The 23,105-nt window shown below is 36.9% G+C and overlaps 1 protein-coding gene across 1 annotated transcript; it reads right to left on the minus strand.

Moving 5' to 3' along the window:
• Positions 1 to 1,083: 1,083 nt before the first annotated feature.
• EFCAB7 (EF-hand calcium binding domain 7) lies at positions 1,084 to 22,986 on the minus strand (the record flags this gene model as incomplete). The annotated part of the gene is made up of 15 exons (XM_084290925.1): positions 22,955 to 22,986; positions 21,305 to 21,360; positions 20,544 to 20,731; positions 17,726 to 17,937; positions 16,108 to 16,194; positions 15,352 to 15,547; positions 14,561 to 14,685; positions 10,928 to 11,069; positions 10,353 to 10,462; positions 9,257 to 9,414; positions 8,939 to 9,072; positions 6,580 to 6,728; positions 4,408 to 4,617; positions 2,004 to 2,111; positions 1,084 to 1,158 (listed from the first exon to the last, which is right to left on the minus strand). Exons 3-15 carry the CDS (start codon positions 20,728 to 20,730, stop codon positions 1,084 to 1,086), a joined length of 1,893 nt encoding a protein of 630 aa, XP_084147051.1. The 5' UTR covers position 20,731; positions 21,305 to 21,360; positions 22,955 to 22,986.
• Positions 22,987 to 23,105: the final 119 nt, after the last annotated feature.

The following is a 23,105-nucleotide window of genomic DNA, read 5'->3' on the forward strand; positions in this document are numbered from 1 at the left end:
AACTGACATTTACTTTCCCAGTGTATGATTACAGCAGAGGAACACCAGAGTGCAGGAGTCACTGGCAGATAAATATAGCTTTTCTGGACTTCTTGCTGCCCTTGCAGATGAGGTCACATACATTTAATGGCTATTTTAAACTCAAGCACTTTTTAAGCATCCAGTGACCAGGGTCATCATTTTTTACATTAACAGACATTTAAAGGAACTAGAAAAACATAACAGCCCAGATACTTTTAGTACCTCAAAGTTGTTTTTCATTTCTATTGCAGCCTATATTAGTGGACTTTAGCCTCCTTATTTCAGCTACCTTTGAAATAATTAATTGCAGTTAACAGTCAGGAGCACAAAATAAAATTGCCCTCCTCAATTAATGTTATTTCCTTATCACATGTGAAAAGCCAGACTTTATTTTATATAAAAGAATATAAAAACAGTTGGTAATCATTTAGAACAAGAGTAAGGTAAGTATTATTAGGTTACAAAAATAAAATAAAATAATATAAAAAAGGGAAAAATCAAATCCTTTACCAGATGATTAAAGAACCCCACCCCTTTATATTTCTCACATAAAAATCACAGGAGTGTTGAATTAGGAATCCATCAGACCGATTTAACAAAAGTTTTTTCTCAGTGAAGCAGCTCCAGCATGTGGAGCTACCTTACATATTACAGAAAATAAGGGCATACTTCGGGAAACTAGCCCTTATAAAGCACAATTATGTTACAACTGTCAGCTATGTTACTGAACAGTACTCACTTTTATTGTCTCTCAACGTTTTCATGCCAATGTATTTCATTAGGCAGTATGTCAATATCCTACTCTGTCAAAGGATTTTACATACTTACAGTTATTCTGTCCCTATGCTATTGCTATTCATGTTTCTTAAAAGCCATTAGCAAAAGTGGGATACCAGAAATAAGTACTTATGTGATTCATTGGCTTTAACAAATGAAGCTCTGAGAAGCAGCCAGCTTTGGAGAAGGACAAGACTAGAAATGGTCCAGCAGAAGGAGCCAAAAAAAAAAAAAATCGTGGCTTAGTTTGAACACTGCCAAGAAACAGCTCTCTAACCAGAATGTTTAACGTAAAAGGGAATGTACACAATTGTAAAGCCATTCTTCCTGCTCGTTCAGCGGCATCACATGCTGAGAAACCTGTATACAAGAGAGAAAACATAGGTGAAATGGATGTTTATTGAAGATTTGTGTGTATGATACCTAAAATACTACAGAAGCAAAATTAAGTGCTTCAGAACTTATATCACAAACATTAAATGACAAACATTCAGCATCTCTAAAGAGAGCTTAGTATTTAATTTAATGACAGCAAAAAATCCGCAAGGGATGCTGAGCCTACAATTTGTGCTGAATGAAGCAGAAATTAAAATTAATAAAACAACTTACAGGAGCAGGCTATAGATATCTAAATTGTCAGTAGCAATAATAAAATAGGCCCATACCCTGCCAGTGTCTTGAGACTGATTAAGGTGGATCTGAATGCATCCATACTAGAAAGCTGTGAAATACAAAATTGTTTGGATGCCTCTTCTTTGAAAGGGAGAGGGCATACTTTTAGAATAATTAAAACTATATTTTCTTCATAAATGAATAAAGAAAAATTTCACCATATTTTTGCCTCTGACTAGCACATGCTTGGTGTGCTTCTCAAAGCCGTCTATATACCTAAATATAAATTGGTTAAGTAAAAAAAAATACAGCCTCAGAAAAATAATATTAAAAAAGTATCAGTAAGTGGCACGTGTGCCTGTTTCAGTTCAATGCATGTATGAAAAACTGAACAGCTACATAGAGCAATCTGTGCTGGGAAACATGGATACATCAAACACGCGTGCAGCTCTGCAATATCAAGAGCTGTATCTGATCTGTACTGGTGATGAAGACAGACTTCTCTCTCCACTTGCAAAAGGAAACTGTAAGGATGTCCCATGATTTTTGCTTTTTGCTCAGATTTTGAATTGGCTAAACTAGAAAAATCTTACCGTCATGGATTTTGGTGCCACTTCCACAGCAAAAACGGTAAGTCCCCTGTTACTTAGGCAGTTCTTGCTCTGCTCATTGTTGACATGAATTATCACTTTGTTTTCAGACTGCAAGTGAAAAAAAAAAAAAAAAAATGAAGAAGCCCATTAGCCTTAAAGGTTAAGTGGCTGCTCTTTATGTAACAATCACACATTGCTCTTACTTCCTCAATGATGCTATTTTTACAGGATAGGAGGACTTTCAGGATGCTGACGGCTATTCTCTCTGAAGAGTAAAAATTTTAAATGTACCTCAGCATCATCAGAGCCCAGACCCATTCTCAAAAGCCACTTAAGACTGATTGAATTAACTTCAGCACTTTTGAAGGTGCAACTTGGGAACACAGTTAAGTGAGACAACTATTTGCCATACGGTGTTACAGATGCTAAAACTTTACATAGTTTCAAAAGATGACTGGACAAATTCTTACAAAAATAATAAATAAATACAAATAATAATAATAAAAAAATGTGGAGGGTTTTTAAGCACAAAGAACACATTTCTGTCTCAAGTAGTCCTTGAGTTGCAGATCACTAGTGGCCAGGACTGTGATCTGGAGAAGTGTCGCTAGATTTGCCCAGATTTTGTACTTGCAATATCCCCTGCAGGACATTTTTTGAGGCAGGGCACTGACTTAAAATAATCTTTATGTGATATGGTATAGCCATTTTGCTTTTCAAAAATACTATCCCTCCAGCAAAACACCACTTCCTCAGGAGCTCATATTATATGTTCTTAAATTCTCACCAACCATGTAGGCATTCAGTGGAGATGAGGCTCCTAACAACTGACGTTAAATGCTCAACGTAAGGAGTAGGAGCACCCTTCCTATTTCGCTTTCTTTCATAAATAAATGACCACTTGGACTGCCCCAAATCAAAGACACACCAGACACAGGTATTTGTAAGAGATTCTTGTCAGGATGTGACCCATCACAATCTGCTGCTCATGGTTTGTTCCAAACTCTTCCTTGAGAAAAGCAGCTAACCTTAACAGAGATTTTAAAAAAATATCTCGACTTAATTAATAAAGTACAGCCACTGAAAGAACAGACACTCTTACTAAAGGTGTGCAAATGCTTCCCGGAAGGATCCAATATATAAAACTGAAAGCTGAGGTGATGGAAAATTCTTTAACCACCAGTTTACCCCAGGCAATATGCAGACTCGTGGCCTAAGGACATGCTACTACACCCTGTATAGTACATTTTCTTAATTTAATTACAGAATAACAAAGACACAATTATTTCCATGGAAATCACCAGCACAATAACTGAGGGCATGATCAGACTGCTTACACTGTGGAAAACTTAGAAGAAGGCAGATGCATGAAACTTCATTTTTATTATTTATTTCCAGATGTTTACAATACAAAAAGTCTCCAGCCAGCAAATTCTCTGATGAGATTTGCTTCAATGCAGAGCAGAGCTATTTATGAAATGGTGTAAATGGTAACGGTCAGAGATTTTAACCAGACAGCATCCAGTTTCCTCAGCAGAGAGCTTGTCTCCTTCTCTGACATATCCCCAAACATATAAATAACTCCAGTATATCTACCCTAAAGGGCGAAGTGCACATCTAAACCTGTGGTTCCAGAGAGCCTCAGCATTCAGTCCTAATATTAGTCCACCAAACCACACCCTTTTGCGTGTCTGCCCAATTAAAAATACACTTCTTTCTGTGAACTTTTAAGGCTTAAAGCATTGCAAATTTAGCATCTTACTGGCATTTATTTACTCAAATAAAAATGGCATTTATTTACTCAAGGTTCCTGTTCTAATGAAATTAAGAATGAACGGAACATCCACTAGGATCTATGCAAAAAGGTTTAAAATCTCTGCATCTCACCAGCCACTTTTGCCTGGATTTATATTTGTTAGCACAGATTAATAGTGAAGTAGACCTGTAAGACTAGAAAATTAAAAATTCTTTCACAATATGCCTCTGAAACACAATCAGTGCAAATCACTTTCCCATAAACACTGAAAATATAAATGCTGTAGTCTTTGCTCTTTCTATAATTCTATTCCCTGTTCTTAGTAGTATTTGTGTTCTATTATAAATCCGTCTCCAATAATCATCAAAATATTGAAAAACTGAAATTTGAAGACAAATACTCTGCACTGCTACTAGAGCTTCATTACCATAAACTGTCCTTTCCAAAAACATTGGAACTTTTAAGACTTTTGAACTGAGTCATATCTCAAAAAGAAATTTGTATCAAGCACATAGTTATTTTTTAAATGAACTACATATAGTAACTTGCTATCGGAAAATGTAATTTTCAGAAATGAAGCACAGAGGGAAGAAGAGCAACAATCATGGAAATTAACACAAAGTACCTTACAGAAGTATCATGCCATACCTTATTTTCAATGACAGAAGTGATTCGCGTGCCCATTCTGTAGGTATAGACAATTATGTTTTCACAGCCATCCATTACTTTGGCATCTCCTTTATTAACAACAGACTTGCAAATAGCCCTGTTGAGTTGCCAGCTGCCTGCCTCTAGATATATGGCTTTAATTCTGGGTTTGCATTTTTCTGCATAGATGTCAATGACAAAGGGGCATGCCTGCAATGGAGTAAAAAAGAGTTTTATCGTTAATTTACCCTCAGTTTTTCCCTTCAGATTTTCACCCATAGCTCATAAGTATTTGCATATATGCTCTGAAGAGAAATTATCCAAATATAAGTGTGTCACTGAATAGTAAAATTTCAAAACCTGAAGCTGTGGTGATATTTTAAATGTATCGTGAGGTAAGGACAGATGAATGTTCTTCATGCCAGTTACAGTACAGTCAATGAATACGCAGTTTGATGCCTTCCACTCCAACATAACCAACCCTTCCTCAATTACCAAAATATATAGGAATTAAGATGACATATGAATGTCAGTGTCCAAAATACAACTGTCTGCTTTACCTGTCACACTGTTGCTATTTGTGCCATTTCACACAGATTTAAAATATCTGCAATGCTGCATTAAGCACTCTGCTCTTACCATATTTTGGCTAAGAACAGTATGCGTAACAAACAGGAGTTTGAATTTTCCTAGACTAAGTAATAGCAGCTTGGTTTCTTTCAAAAAGCTGTTGAACCCACTAGGATTTTTCAGTACTGTCTTGAACTTGTTAGGCTCAATGTTCCTGAAATAACAGATACTAAGTCTTCAAAAATCCAGGAATTAAGAGGTTAAATTACAGACAGAAGTTAAGTAGATACGCATTTTTAAATGAAAAACTAAAGCATTCAGAGAGCTATGTATTCCTTTAGAAAGCAAAAACTATAGCCATAAACCACAGTTAATAATAAGGACAATGTATCTACAAGATACATCACTTGATAAAAACCTCCTCAAAAATCTTCTTTCTTAGAGGATAGCTCCCTCTTATGGGTTAAATGCAGAAAGACAGTTTTGTACTTGCAATGTTGATCATACTTGCAGGAAAAAGAGAAAGTGCTACCTGTTACATAATCATTCACCATGATGTCTGGATTTTCACTGAAGCCAGCTTTTCTTGGAGGGAAAAATGAATTATAAAATTATCTACACATTTAATGTTTTTAATGAATTTTTCATATTTTTTTTCCCTCTTCATTCAAAACATCTTATTTCTTTAGTAAGAACTATTAATTCCAACACTGATAGTGCTTAAAAAAAAAACAAAAAAAACACTGATAAGCACACAGAAAAAATAAAGAAATAATACCTGGTTCATTAAGTAAATGGTTTGCAACCCAAAGCCCTTTCATTAAAATTTTATGTTAAACATGTTCAGACACTGTTGTAAAAGGCAACAGTGAGCCACGTCTGAAAATTTTTAACTTAATCATGTTAAAAACAAACTTATCCTCTTCAACACAACACACTCCAATACTTTCTAAATCCATTCTAGTCACCTTGTTCTCCATCTGATGTTTCTGTATTAATTTCCAAGCTACTATAAGCAGTAACAAGTTGTTTGCATTACAGTAACATTTCTGTTATATTGTGACAGGATATTCACGCTGGATATCAGGAAAAGGTTCTTCACTGAGAGGGTGGGAGTTGGACTTGATGATCACTGTGGGTCCCTTCCAACTCAGATATTCTATGATCCTATGACTGTTTGCTTATTTTGCTGGCCCAAGCCATAACAGAACTATTTTACATAGAGCAAGTCCTGCATTTTGTAGGTTTGCTGACAGGTCACAGTTCTGCCAGGTCACTGTCTTCTTATTACTGCTCACCAACAAGGTACGTGGATTCTTTCAACAGGTATAACCTGTTGAAGATTCCTTCCTGTACAATCCACAAAATACTGACTTTCTCTAAGACAGAAGGTGAATTCTCTATTTCAACAATACTAGGGTTATCCTAAGAAACAGAATGAATATTTACTGAAAGTCTTAGCGTAAACCCTGTATTAGCAGTGCTTGCACTGGATCACTGACCTACTGAAATCAATTTATGATGGAAATAAACAATCCTGCAATTAAACACGTGCAGCAGGTTGTATGTGAAGCAATTACTTTTGCTATACAGCTATCATACCTCTGTCATTTCTAATGCTTTATTGTAGCCCAGCGACAATAAAGTGACCCAAAGGTCACTAGGATCCCCTTCACGGTCATTGGCTTCCATGAGATTCAGATCCAAAAATCCTTGTCTTGTTAGTTCATTCTTCTTCATATCAAAATTCTCTGTTCAAAAAGAAACAGAAGATAACACTTCAATGTCTGATCTCTCTGCAAACACCCTTTGTCTTTCCAAAGCCAAACTCCCACTTAATGTTAATGAGGTCTCCAAGAGGGAGCCATCTTGCAGCCTCAGGCTGTCCAAACATGATTTGGGAAAGAATGCCCTAGATAAGACGCATGGTTTTTGCAGAGCTTCGCTGCGGGTTTTAGATAACGACAAGAAACAGCTGGCCCCTTGTATTACCTAAGAGAGGGTGAGGTTTTGAAACAGAAATAATTCTTATCGTTTTATTTATTTATTTGCCAGCAGTATCTGTTGTGGCTGAGATTTGCAGAATAGGGTATATCAGGAATGGAAAATGGAAGTCTGGTGGGGCCAGCACCCTTAGCGCTTGAGGTCCTTGATATAGAAATGATTTACTTAGTTCTTAAAAAGCAATAAAATGCCAGTAATCCTAACAGCCCTCTCTTGATAGAATATGGTAGATTGACCACTCTAATGTCAGCAAACACATAATTGAAATGTCCTTGTGTCAGGGATTTTTAAAAATGGTTTTCTCATCTTCATAACAATGCTAAATCTTTACTATATATTATTAAAAAGGGATTACCAATTTAATAAATCTATCTAAGGGTACAGATGCTGTAATAAATGGCTTGAACTTTGGTGTCAAGATTTATGATATTCGTCTGAACCCTTCAACTGATTAATGACCTGGTAATGCATTCACCATATTCTCTTCTTTCCCCTCTTTCACTCTTCACACACCCACACCCCCCTCCTACTCACATTAAGACTAGTTCACAAATGCGTAACACTGACAAAGCAACCAAGTGGGGAATAACATGTAAAGGGATGAAAGAGAAACTGATTTATAGAAAAGTATTTTTGTATGATCTTTCCATAATTTGGGAAAAAACTCCAATATCTTTGAGTGATTTGGGGAGAAACAGTTGGCAGAACTTGCCAGATCTCAGGTATTTTGGCCCAAATTAATCCATGTGTCATAGGCTACAAAGCAGTTGTCTCTAACAGATGCTATGGGCAGGTATGTGATGATGTGCCACACTGGCATTTCAGACATAGGTTGCAGAAAAAGTGCATTTTACACAGAAACTTCTAGATTTCGTACAATGCCTTAGAAATTTCCAGTTTGTCCAGTTACTTCAGCTAAACTGTCAATGCTTTGAAACCACTGTTTCTACACGCTGTGTTACCAGGGCAGCCTACGGTCACTGGTGGTTATATTTTCCTAGCCCTGTTATGAGGTGAATACGTCAATTCTAAAGGCCTTTGCAATGCCACAGAATTCCTTTTTTTCTCAAAATTGACATTTGTGGCCCAACGCTGCTCCTGCAAGCTGGCAGGATGTCCAGTAAAATCGACGAGATGTATCTGCAGACAGAAAACAAAGGACAGCTGGAAGAAGCTCAGCTATCTGTCAGCTTCCCCATCTCACTCATGGAAGCCTCAGAAATCTCCCAGCACTCATATAGCACACCATGGACAAACTGACACACCGTATATGAACCTTTGAAAGACAGATTTCCAATGAAAAAACTGCTTATATCTGAAAAAATGTATAGTTGAAATAGGTGTTTTCTAATGTCTAATTTTCTAAGCAACCATAATAAGCTCTAGATGCCTTTGTAAGCATCTTACATGATTAAATGTCCCTCTCAACACCTTGTGAGATATGAAAGCAATATCAGCTTAAACTACAGAAAGGAAATTGAATCAATAAATACCTGTTACAGCCCAATTCACTATATGATCTGTGATTAGAAAACCTGTGCTTTTTGGCAGCCGCAACATCTTTAACTTACAGAACTTTGCAATTAGCAATGGGAAGAATTTTCTTAATAGGTCAGTGGCATACAAACCAGAACAAAGCAAAACAAAGGACAGGAGATTGGAAAAGGAAGAAAAAAAAAAAGGGGGGGGGGAGGGGGGAAGAGAACAGTATCATAAAATGGTAAAAAATTTCTTCCTAATATGTAACCTAAAGCTACCCTTTTTTAGTGTAAAACCATTACTCCTTGTCCTATCACTACACTCCCAGACAGACTCCCTCTCCTGTTCTTAATATAGGCTACAAAATACTTAGCCCTTCCACACTATATACCACTTTACACGTAGTAGGGTGCTACAGACAGGTTGCAAGTAGATTTATAGCCCTAATTAGTTGTATCAAGTGCAGCAACAAACTTACCTTTACATACAGCCCACGCTTCCTCATCACATTTCTCACCACTAGTTCTCAGCTCAAAGAAATTGTATTCCTCCAAACTCAGGAGGCCGTTTCCATCCAAATCAATTGTTTCAAATATATCCAATAAAGCTGCTCTGAAAGACAAAAAAGGCAGAACCATTTCCAAATACTTAATTTTTTCTACTGTTTCATAATATTGTTGATAGCTATTCAGTTTACAACAGTATTTTAGTAACGTACAGCTACTAAAAAGCTAGATGTTATTTACAGTGCATACTTCTGTAGCAGTTACTATGCCTATTTGAGAAAACGACTCACCGGCACTCTTTGGTAAGAGCTAGTTCACTGTCTTCACCTCTATACACCAGTTTTGCTTCTCCAGTAATCTGTGTTTTCACCTTCTTCAGCCTACAGCCCGTTGTGAATGGGAGTAGCCAGTAAAATCCTGATGCAAGCTCCCCTTTCCATCCAGACATCTGCTCTTAAAAAGAAATCTAAGTTACTTCTCAAATGATACCTTCCTTTATTACAAATAGTAGTCAAACAAAAGTGATTAATTACTTGAAAGCACTGGTAATGCTAGATTCTTTCCTAAAAAAAATGTCTACAGTAAGATGCCGTGTGATGTCATTTTGAAGACCCAAAACTAGTGAATCTCCTAGCTGCAATAAAAGTTAGGAGATTTTTGGGATGAGAAAGGAGAGGAGAGCAACTGTTACCGTAAATGTCTAATAGCAGTCCTATCATTTTTCAGATCTGTAACTCTTTACAAATCTTAAACTTCAAAACAAAAGCAGTCAGAAGCAGGCTGACAAAACCCACTGAGTTTTTCATTTCCTCCCTGATTTATCAGGTTTGTTCAAACTAGCAACTCACTATGTAAAAATTCACAAGCAACTTGGGGTTTAAGAAGCAAGTTGAATACTTTCTGAGTACCAGTTGCTTCTCCTCCCTTCTTCCTGCTATAGTGTCAGAATGTTCTATGCACCGTGAAGTTTAAGATCTTATATATTTCAAGCAGAAAGAACATAAAAGGGAATTGTAACAAATATTACCTTTGGTTTTGCATTTATATGAACACAACTGAGCTTCCACAGTTATACGGATAACCAGTAATTTGGCCACACTTGCCAACACACTACTTCCCCTACATGAACTTCATTAAAATTCCAAACACGTGGCTTTCAATTCACCCCATCCAAAGGTAATAACTTAGACGGTGTTACATAATACCTTGTGTAAATTCTGTCCATTTTGAAAATGAACAAGCACAGAACAACATTTCTGCTCTCTTTTTTAGCCTGATTAAGTACAGTTTTGAATTCCTTGCCAACATATGAGGACTCCCATGCAGCAAAAACAGATACATTGAAGATATAAAAAATAAAATAGGAATATGACAGAAACACCTAACCTCTTTGTTTTGTTGCTCAGTAAAGCCCACAAGCTGTAGATTTTCTTGGGTTTCATTTTCCTTCAGAACATACGAAGCTGTATCCACTGACAACCAATGACAAGATTTTCCTAAAAGAAAAATAACCCCAAAACAAATGCTTTACATTTCAAAAAAAAATAAAAATAAAAAAAAAAAGTTTTCCTTTGTTTTGTATTGGAATTCCAAAATTGCTATTTCTATTGTATTTACAGCATTGATCCCTGTTAATGTAATAATAAAAAAAATTTGTTCTATAGTTCAATGTTTTCTACAATTAGTAGAACATTACTACTTATTAGGTCTTTTTATACTAAGGTTTCTTGATCCCAGATATTTGCAATTAAGGATTTTAGGAAACTTACATCATATTCTCTTCTGAAGTTCTATAAAATATTTTTTTTTATTTTAAAAATATTGCAAAATTTTCATAAATTTTGCAATAATTGCAATATATCACAAAATACTGTGAGATAGAAGGAAAGTTGTATCAGCAGGAGGAAAGAAAATATTTTTTTAGAGAGGAAATTGCTCTGAAGAGATACAAATACATTTACCTTCTACCTGACGAAGGTTTAAAGGCTTGATAGTAATACACACCGTAGACCTATGAGGTATGTGCAACCTGTATTTGTGACTAATGATTTCACCATCTTCTTCTAAGTAGAAGCATCCTCTGGATTGTGCACATTGCCATTCCTGGAAACCAAACAAACACAAGGGTTGCCTTGATCTTTTATCAAAATAAAGACTCCTTTTCTGAAACATATTGATTTGATAATTTAATGAATGCTGCATAAAATTCACCACAAGGTGTAGCACTGATCTTCTGCTCTTTTTTAAAATGAATTTTCTTGCATAGTCCTTTTCATAGTCAAGTTTGTGTATCAGGTAGTAACATTGCTTTGGTTATGAAAATGCTCAAAAAAAAAAAGTACAGATTACCCCAAAGCCCTAATGGTTGAAATTAAATTTGAATTGCCATGAAGAACCAAACTGTATTCATGAAATCGTCTAGTTGTGTGGTTTATCACTGAAACACTGGAATTTTGTTACTTTACTTCCATCAGACCAATCAAGCAAAAAACAAAACAAAACAAAAAACAACAAACAAGCAAGCAAAAAAAAAGCTGATTAGCCGAACAATGAGGAGTTATTGCTCAGATGAGTGCCAAACAGAAGTACTCGTAAAAAGAAGTGATTCTTCTTGACTTCTATTAAAGCCATTGGACAGCCACGTGCAGAAGATAGCAGCGTTTGTGAATAGTACAGTTCCTAGAGAAGTCATCATTTTGCTAAAATGTTAAAACAGCTACAAGCTTCAAAACTTTAAAAAAAACAAAACAAAAAAACAACAACAAAAAAAAAACAGTAAGTCACTATTTTCAAATTCAAATATCATTTAGCAAAAGAAAAATAAAGTCCTTATAGACATGTTGTATGCCTCAAAGAAAGGAAGACATCCTTGATTTTACTTCCCTGGCCTTGACTAAGTCTGTTATTTCTAGTTATTTTCCTAGCAATGAGAGATCAAGTTTCTGAGCACAGCCTAGCAGAAGAACATGGTGTAATCTCAGCAGAGAGCTCTGTCCAGGTGGCTGTACTTATCTATGCAGTGTTCAGTAGAAGAGACAAATTAACCCAGATTTCAGAAGTGAGCTTGTAAAAAGTGGGGGTCTGCAGAAAGTCTGCACGCAACTCCCAGTAAGGAGACTGACTCCTACCTAACTCAATTTAAGGCCAGTCTTCATCAGAGTGCCATGTCTCACTTCACAGCTCTAAAAGTTAGTCCTCACTGCAATGCATTCACAGTTGGTGGTACTTTGCAGGCAATGACCTAAAGGTGTCAGGCAAGAACTGGACTTTGCTAATGCACTTATACCCAGGATGCCAAATAACACGGTAACAGATGCAGCTCTGATCCTCAATTTATATTTCTCCACTCAGAACTCTACATTTCTTAAGAATATTTATATATTCTTATATAATATAATCTATGTATATGTATACATTTCTTAAGAATATAAATTACTCATTACTTAAATTCATTACTCATAAATTTAAGAACCCTCAGGCCTGTCCCACAGTTTTGCCACCAAATTCTACAGAAATTCTATAGAAACAGTTAAGTAAGAGTTTGACAATGTGTTAGAAACCAAATATTAAACTGTTATCCTTGCAGAGAGCATAAGGTGGTGCTATATTCTCTAAATTATCCATGTCAAACTAGTAACAGGGATGTAAATGTAGGGAGCTAAATGATGATTGTGTGTTGGACTGGATGATTGTGTGTTGGACTGGATGATCTTTGAAGTTCTCTTCAACCTGAATTATTCTAACCTATTTTCTTTCAGGGAAAAAAAAAAATATATATATAAGGGACGTACAAAATGGTGTGAGAGAAGAGGAGAGCTATGAACATATTCATGGGTTTTGAAGTGTTTAAGTGTAGATGTTCACCATGTTTTGACTTTCACTGTAATCTTCTGCCAGAGAAATGAAATTGGAATCAGTCCAACTTCACAATGGCAATCATGAAATGGTTTGGGTTGGAAGAAACCTTAAAGATCATCTAATTCTAACCCTGCTGCCACGGGCATTGACACCTTCCATTAGTCCAGGTTGCTCAAAGCACCATCCAGCCTAGCCTTAAACACTTCCAGGGATGGGGCATCCACACAATGTTTATTTCTTGTCCCCAAAAGACACATGAACTGCAGAAAAAAATTACTTTTTCTACATACTTTTATACTGTGGTCTCAAGGTGCACATTTTTAACACATCTTAGAAGTTTCCTGTTAATGTTTTAAATTTCTACAGCTGTTCTTACTTAACTTGCAGAATAAATATATTTTCTACATATAAGATAAAAAAGAAGAATCTGGGGGCTCTAGGTTCCAATCCGTAGCTCAAATGACTTATTGTGTATAATAAGTTCATTGATTTTGACAGAGCTTGTGTTGGATCCTTAATAGTTAGGGTGAACATATTTAGCAGTTCAATTTAAACTTATTCATGTTTATTGATTGATTTAATTTTTATATGATGCTTGTCAATAGTACTCAATATCCGCAGCTGCTTTTTTTCAAGGCAGTTCTTACTGGCTTGTACAAAGCAAGAGGGATCCAATATTGGGAAACTGTGCAATGGTTTTATATACTACATATCATGTTTGAACAAGGTGAAATTGCAGGTTAAATTGCATGGAGGTCCAGATACCTAAACAGACTGCAAAAAATTCCTTTGAGATTATGTTTTTAAATTTTAATATAGAACAAATGTCACTGTATGGCAATGCCGAAGATATAAAGGACTTCAGAGTTCAATAACAAATACAGAGTTGTTATTTGAAACAAAAATGTAACTCATGAGAACAATCAGTTCAGTTTTCTAGCAGCAGTTATACTATGTGGTCATAACCATTTTTTTCCTTTTATACAGAGGTCTCAAGGTGCACATTTTTAATGTATCCTAGCAGTTTCCAGTTAATGTTTTATATTTCTACAGCTATTATTTTCTGTTGAAAGAAAACTAGTAAAGGTTCAGACGAGAAAGGGAAAACAAAGGAAAAAGATCAATATTAACACTCTACAAATATTGACTTAGCAAAGTGACTTTGTTGTCTTTCTCCCATGGGAATTATATTGAATGAGTGATTTATTTAAAAGAAAATACTGATAGAACATATTAGTCTAACTAAAAATCTATATTTTCAAGCTACAGCATATATTTACAAATTAATGCCCAGCAAACTGAATATGCTCAGAGATCTGTTATTTATTTCCAATTACCTTTCATATAAAGGTTTATGATACACAATCTTTCAGACTACTTAAGCATTTAAAGTTCTCACCAACCTAATAAATTATTCAATTTTAAATTTCTCAAAAAGTCATTAAACGTTTTATCCAACAGTGGTTTCATTTATAAAAAACACACTTTGTTCTATTAAACCTTCACACCTGAAAAATTATTTTCAATAATTAGGTGTCAGCAAAACCAACAGTATATAAAAATGTTAGTAATAACACGTATCAGGAAACCTCTTGATAGTTTATAGCTGCCCTTGACAAACTGTTAATAAAACATAAGCTAAAAATCAGAGAAAAACAGTTTCTTATTTAAAATGCAGTAACATATGTGCCTAGAGGAAAACAGAATAATCTCAATAGGACTAGCTTACATGATACCTTTATTGTGTGTGGCTCAATTAGCTTTGTGTTTCTGTTGCTACTGGCATCCATGCTGATAGTGGAAGAAACGGATGCTTTGCAACCTTGAGCTGATAAGGGTCTTGAAGGAGTTCTGCTGTCACCTATAAACAGATATTTAGTTATTATTGCATGATTGTATCCCACCTCTACTGCTATTTGTCATAAAACCTTACACAGACAGAAAAAAAATTGGGTAACAAGAACTTCAATCTGATAAACTGACTTCCCTTACAATAATTTAACACAATCATTCATTAACCAAACGTGTTTACTTCCCTGACTGTGCATCCCAGGTGAATGGGCATACAAATGGAGAACCTTGGAATCCAAATCTGCCTGAAGGACAAGAAATTGTTACCACGGGATTCCATTTACCTTGGAATCAAGGTAAATCTATCCTAAGTGGATAAGTTTAACCTGCTTCAAATGCACAGTTGCCCAAAGCAATTACTTCCAGGCCTTTACTTTCTGGTTCCTTATGTTCGAGCAACTTTGCTAGTACAGTTGTTGATTTAGCTACGTACATTCAGTTCGCACTGCTGTTTTGTCATCTGTGCACTTCCTTAGTATTTCTTAGAATTGAAGTAACTTAAACAGTATAGACTCCATATAAAAAGTAACCGTGGACATTTAGCCACAGTAGAAATGAATGTTAGTTGACAACAGCCTCACTAATCTGAGAAAAATTAGAGCAAATACTCAACTGCTCATTGACCCAGAAAACGATCTCTAAAACAATGAAAGCTCCTGTTACGAAAAATAAATACCTTTTGTTGGTGCTAGTTTGTGATCAGTCTTCCTGGAGATTTTTGGTGATGGTTTCAATACTGGCAGCGTGATCCCATCAGTCGAAGTTTCACCTTCACTTCCAAACTGCTGACGCTTCAATCGACCATCAATTTCCAGTTTCTCTAGTGCAGTCTTGCAGCACTGCTCACTGGTTGCCATATATAAGTCACAGAACTTGGGACAAAGAAAGGTAATCTGGTAAGCAAAACATTCTTTCTCAGTTTTAAGAATTAAGATGTAACATTAGTAACCAAATGTCAGTCATTGCATAGAGATGCTGTCAGAGTAATCGATAAGATGCTGCATCTTGAAAATTAGATGCTCAACATATACATGTTGTACATATTGTCCCCCTGTACAAAGAATTGTGAAATATTACACACACACAACAATCCTCATAAATTAGCTAAGTTTGCTTTCAATTCTCATCTTTATTCTTCCATTCCTTTAATCCTTATTTTCAGCCATGCTGTTAGGCTTTGCACCTTTAGCCTCTGCATAATGCATGAGGTTCACTTGCAGCAAGGAAAATGGCCAGGGCACTACCCTGCCAGAAAAAACAAGGGAAACAGAAATACATACCAGAAGACATAACCATGTTCCAGAACATAGGGAGGTGGTGGGCTGGGGTAAGGCCATCAATGGACCAACACATGGAATTGACATGTACTGCATTTGACAATACCATTACTGCCCATAACATCAAGAACACATGATATCACTGTTTGCCATACCTTCTTGTAGTCAAGTTTGCCACTGCAGTTAAAATCAGCTAGGTTAGTTATAGCACTCACTTCATCCAAAGTCATTTTTTCACCTTTCTGCAATTAAAAACAAAAAACAACTCAGGTTTGGATTCTAGTGAATCTAGTGAATGATGTCAGTGATCTATTGATCAATCAGTCAATAGATTGCCTACAGCACACGTTTAATAAAAACACAAAGGAAGATTATTTTAATATCCTTTCAGGAAATCTTATCTTGCAATGTATTTAAATGGATTTTTATCTAATCATCAAAATAGAGGTCAGAGCAAAAAAATATGACCCTACAATGCTACTTGTAAATACTGAACAGATTAATTGCATCAGCTTATGCGATTTTGTGGTGCCTTCTAGAAAGCCATCGTGAATGACACTTACCTCGATTTCAGATCTTCCATAAACTGTGGAATACCTGTTCTCAGTCATTTGTACTTATAATGTCTTCTCCTATACGAAGAATGTTTCCTTACCGTTGCAACTCTATCTTTCTGATCATGCAGAATGAAGACTGAAGGTTCTGTCACTATGCTCAACGTGAATAAATAAGTCTGCCTTGTTGGGTCAACCACAACAAATACGGTATGTAAATTGTTTCTTCTTTCTGTCCCAGTTTGCTCTCCTCTGCATTTCCTTAAACTTGTTTTATACTCACGTCTGAGCACTCTACTAGAATTCTACTACTAGCCATTTTTTAACTGTTCCTGTTCCTTGGTGTTTGTCTTGGTTTCTGTAATCTCAGAATACCACAAAAATCTCAGCTGCTATTTTAAAAAATGCTTTTCTAACCTTTCACATTATACAACGAAATCCAATACTACGGTGGCAGTTCAGTAGCTAAATAAAAAGCTCCAGATATTTTAAAATATGTCATTAATTTGAGACATATCGACATATACAAGTAAGCCTTGCAACATCTGCATGCATCATGTTGACAATGCATCATCTCTAACCAAAGTATTGACGTAACCCCACATAGACTAAGACCATGATGAACTAAATACAGGATCCAGTGAAATCACTGAAGTGACAGAACATCATGGCTGTGATAAGACTAAAAATTAATCTTAATATTTTACATACAAGCTAGATAAATATCATTAGTTTTTAAACTTTGTATCTGAATACGCATAAACAACTTGTAAGGGGAAAACAGCAAACATATGTCATTAACTCTCTTGAGAAAAGCTGATAACCCCAAAGCGGTGCAGAAGGACCCTGTAGAGAATAGAGGGATTTGCACTATCTGAACCAAGGGAGAGACACATACATGTGCTTCCCCTTCTGCTGCTCCTTTGCTGTACAGATAGGGCTTCAGCAAAGTATGAGAAAGTATTAAAAACATCCTTCTGCCAGTTTCCATCATCAAGGAGCAACTGCTGAAATAGACAGACAGGTTATCAACTGAAAGACTATACAGAATGGAAGAAAGATCATAGATGGCCACAGAAAATAAGACCCAAAATTGAAGAGAAAACTGAACTAAACACTTCAGTTATTGATTCTTTTGATCAGGAATAGTTTTACTATCCAATTTCCAAAATCTCTACTAACGGCTACAAATGGATATTAAGTTTCAACTGATACTTACTGTTGTAAGAATTTTATAAAGTTCATCGTGTAAAATATATCCAGTGTTATCTGTGTCTATTTTCCTAAATGCCTCAAGCAATTCAGTTTTTGTGGCTGGTGTTTCTTCTTTTAAAATACTACAAAAATCATCAAAATTCAGTGTAGTTGTTTGTGAAGTCCAGTATTTATTAACTGTCTTCTGAGATGGATTTCTTCCAGCCTGTTGAAGTACTGAACAATAAAACACAATATTAAGTATATACTCCAGCTGTCAGTAGAGAAGTTACCTCAAAACATCCTTTAATCACTTCCCATGTTCAGATTTTTTTTTTTATTATTTTTTAAGCACCATCAATCCAAGGGAAAACTGGCTCTAAAAGACAGTTTTGTTTATAATCTCAATCCTGCGTTCTACTGATACAGACCGACGGAGACCTTCCCTGGCCTTCAGTTCCGTGGTTAGTACCAGGCAGCTCAGAGCAACCTGACGGGCAGCTGAGCACATTGGCTGCAGGCAGTGCCTGTTTCTAGGCCTGCATTCTACATAATCCCTCACAACGTATGATCCAGCACAGAGATGACACATCCATGCTGTTGAGAACTACTTTCTTCTACAGAAAAAGGAATAAACCAGACAGCAGTCTTCTAATAACAGAAAAATATCACAAGAACCATTATTTTGCTTAAAGCTTACATCTTTACCCATGTTAACCTTGGGCACATAGCAATTGTAGCACACTGTTCACTTACGTTTAACAGAGTACCCTTCAAATTTGCTGTATTTTTATATAACCTGGGAGATCAGCACTTGCTACACGCTATGCCTCCCGAGTTTGTAGTTTTGAAAGTTCAGTTCGACAGAGCTTTTTATTTATACTTCTTTACAGACTGATTCTGCTAAATACCCCAAGTAACATTACAACACAGGAAATGAAACTACTACTTGTAAAGCAAAACTCCTACAAGTAAAATTCTGCAGGGCCGATCTCTAAGTGAATGTTGCACAGTTTAGATTACTAGCCAAACAGCTGCTTCAAAGGTAGCACCACTCATGATAATTGCCAGAATTTTAGTTGCAACATAAGTCTATAACAACTGTCAGTAGTTACACATTTTAAAAGAAGCAGATTCTTTTATATCTCTGAAAAGACTGGGAGCCTGAGCTACTACTTGCTCTTTCTGAGTTGACCTTGAAACCAAAATGCCCAAACACCTGGTACGTCAAAGTGCCATATGGATAGAGATGAAAGCAAACCATATATGAAAGAGATGACACTTGTTCACACCACTCCTATTTTAAAATCCAGATTATCCAAAACTATCGTTAGGATGTTCTAAAAGCACTTTTATTGCAGCCCAGAAACCCTGGATAACACTGAGTCATAAGTCATAAAGTGGCTTATGTGGAGGCCTCGTGTACTTTAGGCATGGATGATGCAGCAGTTAGTGAGAAATGTTTCCTCACATATGCAGAAAAAAAAAAAAAACATGGTCACTAGAATTATGATCTAACTAAATGATTTGATAACACAGCATGGTTTTGTCTTCAGTCATTGTTTGTTTTTCCTTACAAAGTGTTGCAATGCCACAATACACATACCTCTTACTGGCATCATAATCAACGAGGAGGACTTTAGAAAGCAACCTGCAGTATCAACAATCCCAAGTGTATTATGAGCTGTACCTCGAAACCCGTAAGATCAAAATAAAAACGATGACTTTTTAAATGACACATTTGGGGTCTTTTCATCTAACTGAAGGTTTATGTCTCATACTTTCTTTGTCAACTCTGTGGGCTAGAAACATTTCTTTTCAATAAAGTAAGCTCTGATTTTCACATAACCGCAAAACTCCAGGTAGAAAATAGGACTGAAAGACACTTCATGGGTTCTCTAACACAATCCCATGCCACTACATACAACACAAATAATCCTTTTCATGAAAGGACAAAGATATAATACAGATGAGAAAAAAAAATCATTTGATCTATGGAAACATTTTAACTCATGGGCAATTTTAATAAGAGTAAGAATCCTTAGGAAATGCCAATGTCTGAAATAATCCATTTGGTCACAAAAATTTGGCATAGTAAAGGCAGCATTTTCACATAGTACTCAAAGTAGCTTAAAACTGATCTGTGAGACTACCTTTAGGGATGGTAAATTATCATATCCACACCTCTGACAAAACCTCTCCTATGAGTCTGCAAAGCTTTGTGTCACTCAATGCCAGTTACCATTGTGATTTTCTGTGATGATGGGGGTAATTGTCCACTAGAAACTGAACTGAGGTCAACTCACTTCATCATGTGTCAGGGAAAGGCAACTATTGCAGAAATGTCACAGTCCAACAGCAGAACCTGTGCCCACCTCATGTAAGCAACAATGCTGCTATTGAATTTGGCGGTGTTAAACAACTCACTTAGGTCCCCTGTAAGCTGTCAGCTGGTATTGACTTTTGCCCCTTCACAGTGGTGATTTAGAGCTGAGAAGCTCTGTATACTATTCCCAGTTCCATGAGCCATCCAACACCTAGCAACAAAGATTAAGGATTTGAGGAAAATGAAAAGCATTGAGGAATGGTAGTTTCTATAAACTTTGAAAAATCACTGCGTGACACGTTTTACAACAGGTAAGTGATGGACATGTCTTCAAAGATACAGAAACCAAAGCTTGAAATCTGAACCCTAGCTCAAACTACTGTAAATCCCTTAAAGTAAGTACCGAGTTTATGCACTGGGACACTCTCAGTGCTGAATTACTGGCTGCTGTTAGTAAACTACCCATGGCAATCACCACACACAACAGTTATGGGGGGAAAAAAAATCAAATCATTACCTAAACGGAGTTGTTCTTTTGATTTAATATTTTCTAAACTGCTTTTTAAAACAGTTAGATAAGCTGCTCGGCAGTTCTTGTAGAAGATTGCTTCCTCTGCTTGCTGGGACTTCTTTGCTTGAGGACTTTCTGAGTGTGTGACTTTCTGATCACAGAGGGACGCATTATTCTCAGGACTGCTGGCCATTCTGTAAAGAACACAATCACAGTTAGAATTTGTTACTCTTTTGCCTGTTTGATAAGTCTTCTTTGTCCTCGGTTGCATGGATTAGCACAAATTATCCTAACATCTAGAGTCAATGCTTCCCATTTTCTAAATGAGATACTTATCTACATTTGTAGGTAAATGCCATGAGATCTGCAAACAAAAATAGCTTGAGTTATTGAGCTACTCATTATGCACAATTTGTTTGTTATTGACAGTAAAAGGTTTTCTTTTATGGCATTTTATTTTCATTTCAGACATTTGACACCACAGTGATTACAAGTTCATGTTATTTGAAAGCTTAATAGCAAATTTTCAAGTTATCATATCTGATGCAAACCATTTCTATCCATGTTTAGAAACAAATCAATAGGACTTGTCCTTATAACGTATTTCCAATAGAACTTCCACTCTTGCCATGCTAGCTACATTCTCCTAATGACAGAAACAATGGAAAAAATTGTACAGAAGTGCACTTGTTGGCTCTGATGAACTCACCGCTATTTTGCATGATTTGTCACAATGGGAAAATGAACAAAAATGCTATATAGCATACCTATGATTGTTTTGCTCCCAGCGCCACTCTTGTTGTTGCTTATTGGTCACCAGCAGCTGCAAAAATGGAGTGGTTTGGGGGAAAAAAATGCCAATTTAAGCATGGCCACAGGTTGCGGGAGGCATAGACTAATTTAAAAAGCTTTTTTACCAAACAGCAATAACAAAGTAAGTACCATATCCATTCTTGATAGTATTCAAGAGCTCTGTGGCTGCATGATCACTACTGACTTGGTCATGGGGGACTCCTAATTACACTTGTTGGTGTTAGCAGCAGAATAAAACTCCCCTTTGCCCTCCAGAGAAAACAGCAGGTGAGTGTGTTTATGTTGGACTGTATTTGTCAGCATTACCTCTATCACCTAAAAGTCGACTTTCCTCTTCTGAACTAGCTGAAAAACTGGATAGTTTTATACAGCTTCAGCAGAGACACCACGTAACGTCATAAACACCATAAAACATTCAGTGTTTAAAAAGTGACACAATTATTAAATTGATTACATGCTTTTTTTCTTGTGCCACCCCATATCAGAAGGGGCTTTTGTTTTCTGTTTTTACAGTTATAAATCCTTAAAAAGAATGGCCAATAGTAGAACTGGTCAAAATTTTAACCCATCAAGCATGAAGTTAAATGCTTAATCCTACTTTTAAGACTTATTTATTTCTGTTCCTTATGTAAGTCTGAAGTTAAGCACGTACAAAACTGCCTTAGGACTTTTAAGTATAAGAATGCTACCAATATAATTGTACAATAATTTTTGACAAATCATTATTTTAAGTGATTCAAAGCAGTAACCAGCATCGTTTGCTCACTAATGGCCAGTAAACTTTAAGAGCAGCTTTCTGCTTCCACCAAAGGTGATCAGGGTTTTTAGACCACCACAGAGGGACACTAAATCGTGCTGTACTGTTGGTCTAACAGCCTCTCGTATTATTTTACCCGATGTTGACTTCAGAAAATATATTCCGGTATAATAAATTGAATATCTCAAGTTCAGCAACAAGACAACAGCATCGCGGGGTCCCCTTCAGGACTCATTGGATCCTTACTTGGGAGGCCTAAATCACTCTCACCTCCTTGAGTTATATAGGTCTTTTACACTTGGGAAAGAAAGATAATAATCACTTATCATGGATGAAGTACCCTATTTATAATACACAGACCGCCTGCCTGACACTTTAATATTACACCGGCATTAGAAGGACCCCACAGGGACGCCGCGATACAGTCTGGTTCCTGCAAACGGGTGTCACTATAATTAAGCACCAGCGGTACACACACACACACACACCACGCAAGTAGGTTAAAGTCAAGGAGGAAAAGAAGAAGAAATGTTAATTTTCCAGCAACTTGTTTATAAAATGTGCGCCCTCGCGTGCACCCCTCGGGCTCCCCGTTACAAGCCAAGGGTCCGTGGCTGCAGCTCTGACGGGAAGAGGCGCCACAAAGAGCTCGGAGCTCCAGCAGAGAGGTTTGGGGCCGGCAGGACACGGCCCAGAGCGGAAAAAAAAATGAACTTTTGGACAAAAACCAGAGCGAGGCGCTGCTCGGCGGCAGAACAGCGCTGCGGGATCGCACCCCTCAGGTCCCAAGGCACAAAAACCCGTGGCAGGACCTCGGAGTCCCCTCCTCGGCGAGGCACCTACCGACCTCCTGGGCTGGCTGCCGGCTGAGGGGGCAGCTCCCGGGACTCCCCTCACCACACGAGCTCCATCCCGGTGGCCTCAGAGGGCTCCGCTCAGCCCCAAGCCGCTCAACCCGCTGAGGGGCCGGGTAGCGCCCGCCCTCCCCGAGACCCCCA

Source organism: Netta rufina, assembly GCF_964035555.1.
Source record: "Netta rufina genome assembly, chromosome: 8".
Taxonomy (NCBI): domain Eukaryota; kingdom Metazoa; phylum Chordata; class Aves; order Anseriformes; family Anatidae; genus Netta; species Netta rufina.